Genomic DNA, 15307 nt, shown 5'->3' with positions numbered 1-15307 from the left:
ATTTCTTATCGAAATCAATCTAGAAAACTCACTTGTGTTAGTGGAGACACATCGAAATGTATACTAGCATAAACATAGATCCGGGGCTTGCCTCGACCACGATTCCTTCCCACGAGTGCCAACACCGGCGTGTGTAGAGACATAATATCCAAGCCCTGCCCAGGAGTTTTCTGGATTGATTTTAATAATAAAAAAGTTTTAAGAATCTGATAGTATGCAAGCTTTTCTCTTTTCCTCCCAAATGTGTAAAATACTTTTCACCTGGCTGTGGGTTACAACCAGTAAATAGACATACACCTTTTAGTGGTTGATATGAGTTGGAATAAATGGCAAATTGAAAATAAATGAGCACATATACTTAAAAAGCGTTCAAAAATGTAAAGTATGTGTAATAATATACTCTTCTATGTTTATCTTTAATTTGAAAGTAGAGTGTATATACATACAGATGGACAAATGTGTATATCAGCAATCATGAGCTCAAAAGCACTGACTGTTTATTTCTATTTTGAGAGTGGAGTACTGGGTTATATTGTATACACTTTAATTGCTTACCCGCCGCCCTATACCAGATATACTGCTACAGGGCAGCAGGGGTGAGCAAAATCACGTATATAAATGTGATTTTGCATTTCCTGGTAGGGGGCGCGCACGTGCCCTTCTCACTCCGCCATTTGCGGCTTTGGGTGTCAATCACCGGGTCCCGGCCGGTGATTACCCGTTGGCGCCCGGTGATTACAGAGCATCTCTGAAGGGGAGGAGGACTGTTTTGTTTACTAACAGTTCTCCTCCCTTACAGTGAATAGTATAAAAACTCCCAGCGCACAATTAACCCTTTGAGTGCCCCACATATTAACCCCTTCCTGCCCAGTGCCATTAGTTTTTTTAGCTTTTTTTTTTTTTAGCACTGATCACTGTATTGGTGTCACTGGGGATGTCAGTGACACCAAAGTGCCCCCCCCAGTGTCAGAATTTCCGCCACAGTCCCGCAATTACTAGTAGAAAAACAAAAATTCCAGCATCTATTCCACCATTTTTAAACGCTATAACCTTCATGTAAACCAATTCATTTACGCGTATTGTTATTTTTTTTTTTTTTTTTAGCAGTAAAGACATGTAGCAGAATACATTTTGGAATAAAAATTTATAAAGAAATTAGATTTTTTTAAAAAATTTTTACAGGACATGATGATAGTAAAAGGTAAAATTTTTTTTACAGGATTCTGCACACTTAGGAATGGCATCGATGGTGCCATCAGATAGAGGGGAGAGAGACCAGTGAACATCCATTTACTGATCTCCCCTTCCTGTTAATGACCTGGAAGCAACATGTAAAATGTCACTTCTAGGTACCTGTGTCACTTCCCACCCATACTAATTGTTTACATTGGGATCTTTTAGACCCCTGGTGTCTCACTAAGGAGAACCTGCTACCAAAAATGCAACACTGGGGGGCGCATGCGCGGCCGGCTCCTGGATGGAAGCGTAGTGAGAGATGCTCTGTCCACCCGCCTGACCTGACATGGCACACACCGACCCCGGGACATTTAAACATACGAGCCAGCAAGGGAAGAGGTGTACAACCCTCCCCAGCGATGCCCTGTTGTCGCAAACCGCCTGGGCAACCAGGAAAACTAACAAGCTTCTTCCCTGCCGTCAATGCAGGGATCCAAGATAGCGCTGGCAGCAGGAACGGAGCAAACAGATCTCCTCAGGAGGATGACATATCCCAGCAGGCGGACCCAAGGCTTCAATACTCGCTCTACCCAGGGGACCCTGGTGAGACTTCTCCTCCCTTGTCCCCCACAACCAGCAGCCCAGCTAAATCCAGACCACGTGTGGACACAGGTACCAAATCTGAATACCAGACCCTCATCCATCCATTCCCTCAATCTGGCTCTGAATTCCCAAAAATTGAAGCGTTCCCTGTGTCTGACCAGCCTATATCCGAAATATGCATGAAAAACATGCTTCTTTCGCTCGGGCAGACGTTGCATAGCAACCTAACAGCTTCAATAACTGAAATTACTGCCGTGATCCAAAAACAAGATCACAGATTGTGCCATATTGAGACAAAGATGGGAGAAATAATTGTGGCCCACAACGACTTGATTGACGCCAATGCTGACCATACGTCTGACATCGAACAAATAAATTTGAAACTGGCGGATCTAGAGGATCGTTTCAGGTGCAACAACATTAAGTTTAGGGGTGTTCCTGAAAACATCACAAATGAGGCACTACTTCCCTACATCCAGCAATATATGAAACACCTCATTCCGTCTCTCTCGGATATGGAGCTCGCCATAGACCGGGCGCACAGAATACCCAAACCGTCATTCTTGTCAGCATAAATCCCCAGGGATGTCCTGGCTCGTATCCATTTTTATCACATAAAGGAAAGGATAATGATGGCAGCCAGAAACCCCCCTTCACTCCCAGCATCACATGCAAATATTACGCAGACCTATCGAAGGCCACCCTCCTTAACCGTAAGAAAATGATTACCATCACCAAAGCCTTACGAAACCACGGTATAGGTTACCAGTGGGGCTTCCCCACAAAAATAACCGTTAGACAACAGGGAACAGTTCACATGATCAGAAGCCTAGAAGCGGGCCTGGATTTACTTTAGACATGGAACATATTACCCGCAGATCCACCTCTGCGAATACGCAACAGATGGAAGCAGATTGACTCTGACACATTATACCTCCAGTCCGCGTCAAATTCCTCACCTCTGACGCACTACTCCACTGCGTCCCATTCTATGACTCTATGGCGATCGGCCCAATTAGAAAAAGTTTCTTGTTACAAGATATTGTTTGGCGTGACCTTATCAACGGTCAATGCTCATTCATACCCCCCAGTTTTGAAGTAGCAGACCAAGCTACTCATGTTTCTTGCATTTTACGCAAGCTTTTTTTACCTCCTTCCATTTTCCTCACCTTTAGCAGCACCAGTCGACCAAATATTCCACCAACTCACTTAAATCTTCCAAATGAACATGGAACACAGCTTTTGACTCTTCGATCAAGCCATTTCCACGCTGCCCAGACTATAAAACCCATTTCCTTATAACCATACCCGTCCAACCCTGATCAACGCCTCAAACAACAAACCTACTGCTTCACTAACCATACCAAGGATACCCATTATGATTGATATAACATCTCTAAATGTTCGTGGCCTGAACTCCCCTTTTAAAAGATCGATGCTCCAAAAGGAAACTCGAACACTTCGTGCGGACATTCTCTTCATACAAGAAACACATTTCGCACCAACGAAGACCCCCAAGCTACAACTGCATCGTTTCTCCCATATATATATGTCCACTAATCCCAAGAAGCATAATGGCGTTCTTACGGCTATAAAAGACACTACACAGTTTCACTATATTTCGGAAGTAGCTGACCCTCAAGGTCGCTATCACATTCTGATCTGCAAACTCCACGATATCCTCTACACTTTTGTGAACGTCTACGGCCCAAACAACAATCAGAACCGATTCTTCCGTAAACTTCATACTATTATCATACTATTATCTCCTCTCAAAAACAAGGCAGACTAATCATCGGCGGAGACTTCAACATCATCGGCAATCCACTCCTAGACTCATCCTCCAACAAAAGATCTTCCAAACAAGCTTTCAACCGTTTCCTGCACGACCATGACCTCTACGATATCTGGAGATGCCAACATAGCACTGAAAGAGACTACACCTACCACTCCCCCTCTCATCTATCCTATTCCAGAATCGATTTCTTTATTACAGATAAATGGACTCTACAAAACGTATCATCATCCAACATTGGCACCATTTCATGGTCAGACCACGCTCCAATCAACATAATCCTGGATGACTCCCAACGCTCAACACTCCCTCCCATATGGAGACTGAACTCTGCATTATTAAAGAACTTGGACAATCAAAAGCATTTGTTAGAAGCTCATAACCTATTCTTTGACCTGAATTCTACGCCTGATATCTCTATAACCACACTTTGGCCCATTTACAAAGCTTACATGCGAGGTATTCTCATACAACTCAACTCTAGAATCACTAAACGGAGAACTCAACAAATTGACCAGCTTCTAGCCTCCATAAAACTAAACAAAGAAATTAATAAACAAAATCCAAACACCCACACATCTGCTTCCCTTACCTCAGAAACCAGCGCCGAACCCTCTTACGCCACAAATATGACCTCAACCTTCAAAAAACAAAATCACAATTTTACTCCCTAGGTAACAAAGCAAACTCACTTCTAGTAAAAATAATTAAACAAAGATGCCTTAAATCAAAAATCCCCTCAATCCTACACCCAACTACCGACACTTTGCTTACGAATCCACAAGACATAGCTAACGCTTTTGCTACTTACTACCAGACTCTGTACAATATCAAAGACAATTCAGACACACCCCAACCGACAACGCTATCTATACAAAACTTCTTAACCACCACGAATCTACCCCAGCTTACTCCATCACAACTCACCTCCATCTCTGCCCCATTTTCTCCCATGGAAATAGAGAAAATAATAAAAACCTTACCTCTGAACAAATCTCCAGGGAATGACGGCTTCACCAACAAATTTTATAAAACATTTGCCCCAAATCTTGCACCATACCTAACAGATTTTTTTAACCATGCCGCCTCTACAGGTACATTCCCTAATGAAATGCTCCAATCTATAATCATAACTATCCCAAAACCCGGCAAAGACCCCAAACTTGTTCAGAACTACAGACCAATTTCACTACTCAATACAAATATAAAACTTTACGCCAAATTAATAGCCCAAAGACTGCTTCCCCACTTGCCTATGTTAATCCACCCAGACCAAGTGGGATTTGTTCCGTGTCACCAAGTTCCGGATGCAACTAGGAGACTCATTTCCCTCTCACACAAAATAGAAACCACGAAACAACCCTCCCTACTATTATCTCTTGACGCTGAAAAAGCATTTGACCAGATACAGTGGCAATTTATGAAACTCACACTCCAAAGGTTCGGAATTACGGACTGGATGCTATCGGCGATCCTTGCCCTTTATTCCAACCCTTCAGCAAGAGTGCTAACCAATGGTACTCTCTCACAGATGTTTCAAATCTCCAAAGGTACTAGACAAGGCTGTCCCTTATCCCCCATAATTTTCACTCTACTCATTGAACCACTAGCCTCTAAACTTAGGGATGACCCAGCATTCACGGGAATCACCCACCTCAAAAGAGAACATAAAATCAGCCTATTTGCAGATGACATTATACTAATGATTACCAATCCATGCAAATCGCTCCAAACGATTCAAACACATCTTCAAAACTACTCAGAAATATCATAATACAAACTCAACGCACCTAAATCTTCTATCCTAAATCTCAATATACCTACTAAGCTCCAGGGAAGACTTCTCAAACGCTTCCCTTTCACTTGGGAACAACACAGCATCCCTTATCTGGGAATTAAACTGCCCACCTCGACAAACCAACTTTACGCCTTAAATCACACACAACTACTTGATAAAATCCCTCAAGAACTTAAAAACCTGCGCACGTCCACGCTATCAAAATTGGGTAGGGTAGCTACCCTAAAAATGTGCATACTGCCTAAAATCCTTTATATATATTCTGCACACTCCCCATACCAGTCCCCAATACATTCTTTGCCAAACTACAAAGCAATACTTGCCAAATTCCTCTGGAACGCAAAGAAACCCAGATGCATGACAAATCTCCTCATACGCCCAACTTCTAGAGGAGGAGCTGGTCTCCCGCACTTAAAATCATATTACAATGCCGCACTCTTAGACCAACTCTACTTTTGGTGGCACCCAACCACTGAAAAAATATGGACTACCATGGAGACACTCCCTCACCCTGCATCAACACTACGCGATATAATGCTCCTACCACATATATCTCAACTCAAAGACCTACCCATACACCCTTGCATCAGGGCCTCCCTACAAGCCTGGTATGACCTTTTTAGCATCCAACCCACCAGAGTACAAAACAATACCTACCCCGATTACTGTACTGCATGTTATTACCCCTTCTCTAAGCCTCACACAGTGGGATAATCAAGGCATCTCCTGTATACGCGCCATCTACACAAACCACAACTTTAGATTCTTTCCTGACTCTCCAGAAGAAATTTTACCTCCCTGACAGTGAAATCTTCACACATATAAGGATAGCGCACTCCTTACAAGAGATAAATGTTCCGCATCTTGTTAAAGTTCCTACTACCGCATACCTCTTTCTCAACAAAGTGCAATACCCCAAGAAAGGGATTTCGACCTTCTACACGCTTATAACCGGATTACTATTTACCCTACAAACCACCTCTTTATCTAACTGGGAGAAACTCTTTGCACAACCAATACAATCCCACACACGGGAAAGAACTTTTAACATTACCCACAAAGCATCTAGATGTAGCTCCCATTGGGAATCGTATATGAAAATTCTACACCAGTGGTATTTTACACCGGTTAAACTCTCCTTATACTACTCTCACCATTCACCAGCTTGTTGGAGACAATGTGGAGAAATAGGTTTAACCCTACATATACTTTGGACGTGCAAATCTCTAAGATCATATTGGACCAGCATATTCCAATTGATCTCATCAGTAGTTGGAGCCCAAGTAGCTCCAACTCTGGCTCTAGCACTTCTCTTTATAGGAATCGATAAATTCCCTAACGAATCCCGCACCATTATTATTCACACATTAGCAGCTGCCCTCAATAATTCTTCCTACCACAAATTCATTACTCTATGGTCTCGATGGCTACAAAACCCCAATTGCTCTATAAAATGATAATATATGTATAAATACACAATACTACGACTCTATGTGCTAGACTGGTGCCCCCCCTTCCCCCCTCCCATGTTCCGCACCTCCCTATACAGCGTTTCAAATCTCATTGGTTCACATCAGACAATACCTCCTGAGCCACCTGACACTAATTCATGTAGTCCCCAGCCAAATGGTGGGGAATCCTTTTTCCGCTACTTGTTTTATATAATGTATTGCTGTACCTAAATGTGAACCATATTGACACTTACTGTTTTTGTACTGTATCAAAATCTTTCAATAAAAATATTTGAAACACAAAAGTGCAACACTTAGGGGACTTTTCATCTCCTCTGTCAGGGTTTCTCAACTAGGGTCCCTCCAGGTGGTGCTAGGGTTTCCTTGAGCAATGAGCAATTTGTGCCTCTCAGATACAGTAAGTTCCCACTGACACCAATGATTCATTTAGCGATCTGTAAGGGGGTAATTCTTCCCAGTGAAAACAAGTGTAGAAAGCATTCTTCCCTCTCAATATAACACTAATGTATCATGAGTTGTAGAAAAAGTTCTTTTTAGCAGGGGTTCCCTGATTCCGGAACATTATTTCAGGCTCCATGCACACTGCAGACTCAATACCATCCACTATTCAGTGTCAGGGGGATCTCCCCATTACTACACATCTCCTATTCATTGTCAGGGGATCTCCCCATTACTACATATTTACTATTCATTGTCAGGGGGATCTCCCCATTACTACACATCTGCTATTCATTGTCAGGGGATCTCCCGATTACTACACATTTACTATTCATTGTCAGGGGAATCTCCCCACTACTACACATCTGCTATTCAGTGTCAGGGGATCTCCCCATTACTACACAGCTACTATTCAGTGTCAGGGGATCTCCCCATTACTACACATCTACTATTCAATGTCAGGGAATCTCCCCATTACTACAAATCTACTATTCAGTGTCAGGGGATCTAACCATTACTACACATCCACTATTCAGTGTCAGGGGATCTCCCTTTTACTACACATCCACTATTCATTGTCAGGGGATCTCCCCGTTACTACACATCCGCTATTCAGTGTCAGGGGATCTCCCCATTACTACACATCCACTATTCAATGTTGGGATCTCCCCATTACTACACATTTCCCATTCAGTGTCAGGGGATCTCCCCATTACTACACATCCACTATTCAGTGTCAGGGGATCTCCCCATTACTACACATGCTATTCAATGTCAGGGGCATCTCACCATTACTACACATTTACTATTCAGTGTCACAGGATCTCCCCATTACTACAAATCTACTATTAAGTGTCGGGGGGAGTCATGTCAGTGGTATTCTGTGGTCATGCTGTACACATGGATGACAATATTGGGGTGTCTACACATGGATGACAATATTGGGGTGTCTACTCCATTATAACATTTTTCTTGTAAAATTAATTTTACTGAAGTTTTATAAAGTGACCTAATGTAAATGATTCCAATAAAGAGAAATGAGTTTCATTCATATAGAGAATAGTTATATTTATTCCTGGGGAGAAAGTCATTTTCTTCTGGTAACATTCTTCTCTTCTACAGATTGGAAAGTAATCGTCTGACAGCCAGTTCCTGCCCCCACCTGGCATTTGGAATAAGAAATAACCAGACACTGAGGACACTGGACCTGTCTGGGAACAATCTGGAGGGTTCTCATTTTAGTGATCTGATGGTAGCTCTGACAACAAGCCAGATAAAGGAACTGCAGTGAGTATAACAGGACTGACTGAGACAATAATATTCCGGGGCAGTTTATTATTTAATACATGTGGTATATTTAAAGTAGTTATATAGACCTCCTTTTTTGTCTCTGTATAAGGCCAATATTGGACTGTCATCTAAATCTTGGATCATATCACTCTGTTATCATCTATGAAATAATAGTTTCATAAAACATTGCTAAAATCTGATAAAACTGGGTTTTGTCTTGATAACAAATAACATACAGTAGATGAGATTATAGAAGGACATACACAGGAGAATCTGATCTTATTGCATTCAACAATCATAGCCTCATAAGAGCATTTTTCAGGATAACAATATTAATATCCACTGAGGGTGCCTTCACACCTGTGAATGCACCCACACTGCCATTAGATAAGTAAACTCAGAGGTCGGTTGAAGGAGGCAGCTCCTTTGATAGCAATGGGAGTCTGCCAGCAACCACAGCTATTCACAAACATTTGCATGTAATCATGCATGCAACAACCAAATATGAGTGATCAGCCCTTGACTGCAATTGCTTTCAATGGGGCTATGTCCTGCAGCTAATTTCAGGTAAGCCGCTCGAGTTCTCACATCAAATTGGAGTGCAAGTTCATTAACGGGTTTGAATGCACCCTTAAACTGTAGCTTTCTATGCACAAAAATCATAGCACAGAACATGTAGCCAGGTACAGTCTCTACTCCCCTTTTTAGGTGGTGCTAGGTTTGAGCAGCAATGTAGAGCAAGGATGGTGTGAGGAAACTAGTTCCTCTAACTTCCTATGGCCTGTGGCCGTCTTTGGTGGTGGCAGACACTGGCTTCCTAATTTGGTGCGCATTTTGTGAGTATTCAGTGTAGGGATAGATTTCCCATCAGTCAGGGAAAGTGTTTAGAGTAAGGGAGAGGTTCCTGAAGAGTAGAGACAGTGTAGGAACTACACCTATCCTCTTCCATAGGAAGCTTCTTCTTTGGGTGTGGAACAGCAAGGTTGCATTCCTGCTCCTTGTTGCAAATGCTGCTGGCATCACTGAAAGTGAACAGACTGTTGCCACAGTTTCATAAGTGGCTCCGGAAGGCTGTGCCTACCCACCAGGCCTAGTGTTACCTTGTTTGGAACTTTCTATAATACATTGTTCTTGCTCATCTTGGCATCTGCTCTCCGACATGCCACGCTGCACCCTGCTCACACTTGGTGACAGATGGCAGGATATGCCCCTTTTTGTAGCTGGTGCAGACAGAAGAGCGATGGCCACTATGGCACCAATAGCAGCAGCCTTGGTTTAAGTGCCCAAGTTCAATAGGTTCAACACCTCTCTATCAGAGTGGGAAGAGTGACTAGAGAGTGGTGCCCACCTGTATCTGTTCTCTACCAAACCCATCGCGGAGCTGGTCATTAACTCACTAGAGGATGATGCCCTCCAAGCTGTGATGGTGCTACCTGAAGAATAATGAGCTGGCCTGGAACAAATTGTGGTGTGGATGGAAGGCCTTTTTGGGAAGAACGTGACTGTGCCAGAACTAAGACTCAGGTTTTTTGATCCGCAGACAGTTGGAGGATAAAAGTCACACCCACTTTGTGGTAGCCCTCGAAAATCAATGGAAGAGGCAAGACAAGAAAGACATACATGGGTGTGCCAACATAGGCACCCCACATACGTAATTTCTGGACCAGTTTGTGGGAGGAATGAGGGCTGGACCTCTTAGGAGAGCTCACCGTCACAAAGAAACATGAACCATATATACATACATAAGAGAGGAGGCTCTGGCACTGTCGGCTATGCAGCTGCCATTAGGAAATTAATCCATAAAATGGTGTCCATGATGCAAGACATGTCTTCATTCATACAAGAGTTAGCCCACCTCTCAAAGGGTCAGAACCTGCTACAAAGAGATCCAAAAAAGAGAGGAAATGCTGGTGGTGCGGCCGCTATGGGCATCTAACCAGAAACTGTGGCCGGTCCGAGAACTAGAACGTCCAGAGGCCACAGTTAAACTAAAGGTTCCTGGGGCAGAGAGACAACCTACTGGAACGGTACCTCAAAGTCCTAAGGGACCAGAGACTATGGTTGCACCAAGCCCTGTAGTTAATGTCCTTGTGAATGACCAGATTGTCCCTTGCTTGAATACACAGGGTCTGAGGTCACAGTCATAGAGTATGAGTTTTGTGCACAATGGTTCAGGACTCGAGACCAATTGGATCCATCCTGATTGTCCCTGAAAGCAGGCAACAATCTGCCAATTTGTATGGAAAGAGTTACCTGGGTGAAGATACAGATAGATGACCAGGTGGTGGTAACCTGCAGTATGAACATCCTGAAAAAAATGGACCTACCACACTCGCTGGCAAAGATGGAACAGATGGGCAAGGGTGCACAGGGCTGTAGCTTGTGGACTGCGTGGCCTAATGTGATCTGGGCTTCTGAGGCCTACCAGAAGGCAACTAGACTGCAGACATAATGGGTAGGCATTGTTAGCACGTTTCCCAGGCAAAGGTTGTTACTTACCCCCTTTCAAGAAGTTGTTTTTTTTTTGCCTATTGGGGCCCACGAGAACCTACAAGGGACAACAGTGATAGTGGAACCCTGAAAGGACCCCAGGGTTCTAATGGAATGGTTGATGGCCTGTACCCTGTCCAAGGTGCACCAGGGTACAGTACTAGTACAACTTATCAACTTGGGAACCACCCCGGTCCCACTCCCAAATCATAAAACCCTTGCAGACCTCTGTGTGGTCCCCAACCACTGCTTATCCAAGGCCCAACCAGGGGTGGAGGCCATATGAGCACCTTTGCAAGCTTCCATACCTCCTGAATGGTGAAAAGTACCAACAGTTACTAGACCAGCTGGCCATCCCCTTCCAGGAATACCCACTTCCTTAGCCACGTCTTCTGTACCAACTGCTAGAAAGGCATTTACTACTCTTTGCTACTAGCCCTGAGGACTATGGTTGCACTGAGACCACAGATCACCCAATCCACATGGGGAATGCTCCACCCATTCGGGTGAGGTACTGTCATATACCACCAGCTCTACAGTATGTCAAGAGATCAAGGACTCAATCTGTAACATGCTGCTGTGTGGAATTATCAAAGAGTTGGTGCCCCCATTGTGCTGATATGCAAGAAAGATGGTAGCTTGAGGTTCTGTGTGGACTACTGTAAACTGAATATAGGAAAGGAGATTATGGCACAGGGGTGTAAACAGATCTATGTCAGAAGGAGAGTGGCCGTGAAGATTATGGAATGTCTCACGCATAGTTCCAAGACACTTTAATGCAGCACCTCTTGAGCGGCTGAACATTCTCTAGAATAACAAATATGGATAGAAAAGAGCACATCTGTGTTTAGTGGTTATTAAAAACATTTAATAAAGTAGACAATTGGCAACTTACACAATACACATGGCGATGATTGGCATATAATTGTACATACACATATGTCAGTCTCTGGGGTTGAATCTTCTCACAGCAGGACACACTTCCTTAAAAGAATTCCACCATCTAGGCTTGTGGTACAATGGATGATTCTGCCTCACACTGATCTGTCAGTCTCTCAGCTCCTCCAGAAGCAGAAAGGCCAGTGTGAGGGCCCCTGCCTTTGGATCGCTGGGCCCCTGGAGAAGCTGGCCACAGTGAGGGCCCCTGATGCTGATCGCTGGGCCCCTGGAGAAGCTGGTCACTGTGAGGGCCCCTGCCTGCGGGTCACTGGGCCCCTGGAGAAGCCGGCTGCTGTGAGGGCCCCTGCCTTCTGATCGCTGGGCCCCTGGAGGAGCCAGCTGCCATGAGGGCCCCTGCTGCTGATTGCTAGGCCCCTGGAGGAGCCGGCTGCTGTGAGGGTCCCTAGAAGCTGCCTGCTGCCGAGCATCCACAAGTCGCCCACCTCCCTGGAAGCCACCTGCTGCCGAGCGTCTGCAAGTTGCCTACCGTGAGTGTCCCTAGAAGCCATGAACTGCCCGTGGTGTGCGCACAGATTACCCGTGTCCTGAACTGTCCCTGCTGTGCACACCGACCAACCGTGTTTTGAACGGTCCCTGCTGTGTGCACCGACCACCCGTGTTCTGAACTGTCCCTGCTGTGTGCACCGACCACCCGTGTTCTGAACTGTCCCTGCTGTGTGCACCGACCACCCGTGTTCTGAACTGTCCCTGCTGTGCACACTGACCTCCCCCATGTCTTTAACTGTCCCTGTTGTGCGCACAGACTACCCATGTCCTGAACTGTCCCTGGTGTGTTCACCGACCACCCGTGTTTTGAATGGTCCCTGTTGTGTGCACCGACCACCCGTGTTTTGAAATGTCCCTGCTGTGTGCACAAACCACCCGTGTTCTGAACTGTCCCTAGTGTGCACACTGACCCCCCCACGTGACCTCGATGTCCCTAGAAAGCTGGGTGGGAGCTGTGCTAAGCCAGACTCCACAGCTAGAGTCCCGTTGAGTCCCCGAGACCCCTGCCCAGGGGTAGGTTGCCTGCCTGTTGCCCAAGTCTCCAATCCGCTGTCCAGTCACGGAGGGAGCTCAGCTGAGGCGGGACCCTCGTGACCTGGCTCTGCCTGGGACCCCCCAAGCCTAGGGGGGAGCTTGCCTGCCTGTTGCCCGAGACCCCTGCCCAGGGGTAGGTTGCCAGCCTGTTGCCCGAGTCTCCAATCTGCTGTGCAGTCACGGAGGGAGCTCAGCTGAGGCGTCCAAAGGGGGGAAGACCGCACAAGCCACCCTGCCGGAGAAGACCCCCCTGCCTGGAATCGTCCCTGGTTTGCGCACACATCACCCTCCCTGCCATTTCCCCATTGAGTGTCTGTCATTTTGTTGTTTCAATAAAGCTTTGTGTGTTCCCCATCTTCTCCGTGTGCTCTGTCCTGCCTACGCTTCTGTTACAAGGTCCATCAGCAAGGCTGGGTTCCACAGCAGCTAGGTTTCTGTAGATGTCAATGGAGGCCTTGGAGAGCAGGAGCACTGGAAGTTGGAATGCATGTGGCTCCAGAAGTGTGCTTGGGGGTGTGGTTACACATTTCTCTTTCTCAAACCAACTGTTTGTGGAACTCAGCCTGGCCTTCCTGTTAACAAAGGAGCTGAGAGACTGATGGACCAGTATGAGGTTGACTCATCTATGTTACCACAAGTCCAGATGCTGGAATTCCTTTGAAGAAGTGTGTCTTACTGTGAGAAGATTCAGCCCCAGAAGCCATCCACAATTATATGGCATCGCGCATGTGTATCATGTAAGTTGACAACTGCGTCCTTAAATAAATGTTTTTAATAACCACTGCACTCAGATGCACCTTCTGTTGTTCATATCTACCACATGTTAAATGCCTGCACCCACTGGGATGCCTACCCCCTACCAAGGGTAGAGGAATCCAGTTACTGGGCCAGGCTCGTTACTTTTCCACATTCAACCTGGCAAGTCCCAGTGAGAGAACAGGGCCAGATGTTGGTGTAAAACCCAAAATGTGAAAGAGGTAGCAAGTTGAAGCTCAAGTGGGAGCGGACCCCATACCAGATGGTGCAACAACCATTCCCACCAACCCCTGTGTACAATGTGATCTCAGAAAGCCCAATGCCATCCAAAATGCTGCTCCACCACAATCTGCTGAGACCCTGGTATCTGAGCAGGGACTGCTTCACCAGGCCTGCCACTGACTGCGAGGACAGCGACCCAGTGGATGTTCTGCCAGTCCAAGAAGTTCTCTGCAAGTGGCATCTAATTCTAATCTGTGGATGGTGCAGAGGTGCTGAGCCCAGATGCAACAAGTCTGGTTGACACCATGGACTCCTCTATGTATAGAACAACCAGTTTATAATAGATTATGTTGTGTGAAGTTTTCTGTTATTACTGTGATTGTTTGTTGCGGTTAAGTATTGTTTCCTTACTGTGTTCCCATGCCAAGGACAGAATCTGACAAAGAGTAGGGAGTGTAGGCAGGTGCAGTCTTTACTCACCTCTATGTGTGGTGCTATGTTCGAGTGGCAATGCAGAAAGGGAAGGAAGGTGTGTGGAACCTAGTTTCTCTGACTTCCTGCAGTCATCAGGGGAGCAGCTGTCCAATTGGATGCTGGTGCCATTTTTTGGTGAGGGTAATTCTTATTTAGGACACTTACTCTCTGATTTGGCACACATTTTGAGTATGGTTATTGTAGGCACAGGTTCTCTGTCTGTGACAAAGTGTTTAGAGTGAGGGTGAGGTTCCAGAGAAGTAGCGACAATGCAGGGACTATGCCTATATTCTGCTCTAGGAAGCCTCCCCTTTTGGTATGGACCAGCCAGGTTTCAGATGCTGTGGCATCATCCATTGTCAACAGACCGCTGCTACAGTTTTGCAAGTGGCTTTGGATGGGTGTGCCTAGCCTAGTTGTACCTTGTTTGAAACGTTCTAATACACTGTTCTCGTTCATCTCGGTCACTGCTCACCACCACACCATGCTGCACCCTGCTCACAAGCAAATAACAGTTCAAGTGCTGGAGCTCAAATGTCAGGAATGCGGTGAACCGTCCCACACGAATAGGCACAGGTGTGAAACTGTTCAGCCTCAGCTGTCAGTAGAGCAGTAAGTGAATTCTCAAAAGCATGGTGATGGGAGAGAGAACAGTCTGACAGCAGGAACTGTGTTTCAGGGGCCCTCCTTCTATTTTTGAAGTTTAACAGCTACACTTACATGCCACACTTTATAGGGCATGGAATGTGGAGAACCAAAAAGTTCAGCTTAACCTAAACATCTTCCAAAATCCCAACCATCTTTTAACATTCA

The 15307-nt window shown here is 45.4% G+C and overlaps 1 protein-coding gene across 1 annotated transcript in view; it reads left to right on the top strand.

Annotated features, from left to right (window-relative positions):
- The window catches only part of LOC149452290 (NACHT, LRR and PYD domains-containing protein 3-like), a 92271-nt gene that overhangs the window by 38639 nt on the left and 38325 nt on the right, over positions 1-15307 (top strand). The window contains exon 8 of the mRNA XM_089689586.1: positions 8405-8569. Within this exon, the coding sequence (XP_089545712.1) occupies positions 8405-8569 (165 nt within the window). The remainder of the gene's footprint in view (positions 1-8404; positions 8570-15307) is intronic.

The sequence above is a fragment of the Staurois parvus genome, unplaced genomic scaffold (genome assembly GCF_062004578.1).
Source record: "Staurois parvus isolate SC_StPar_1 unplaced genomic scaffold, SC_StPar_1.0 ptg000486l, whole genome shotgun sequence".
Lineage (NCBI taxonomy): Eukaryota > Metazoa > Chordata > Amphibia > Anura > Ranidae > Staurois > Staurois parvus.
Note: the sequence above shows the minus strand (reverse complement) of the source record. Positions and strands in the feature narration are given on the sequence as shown.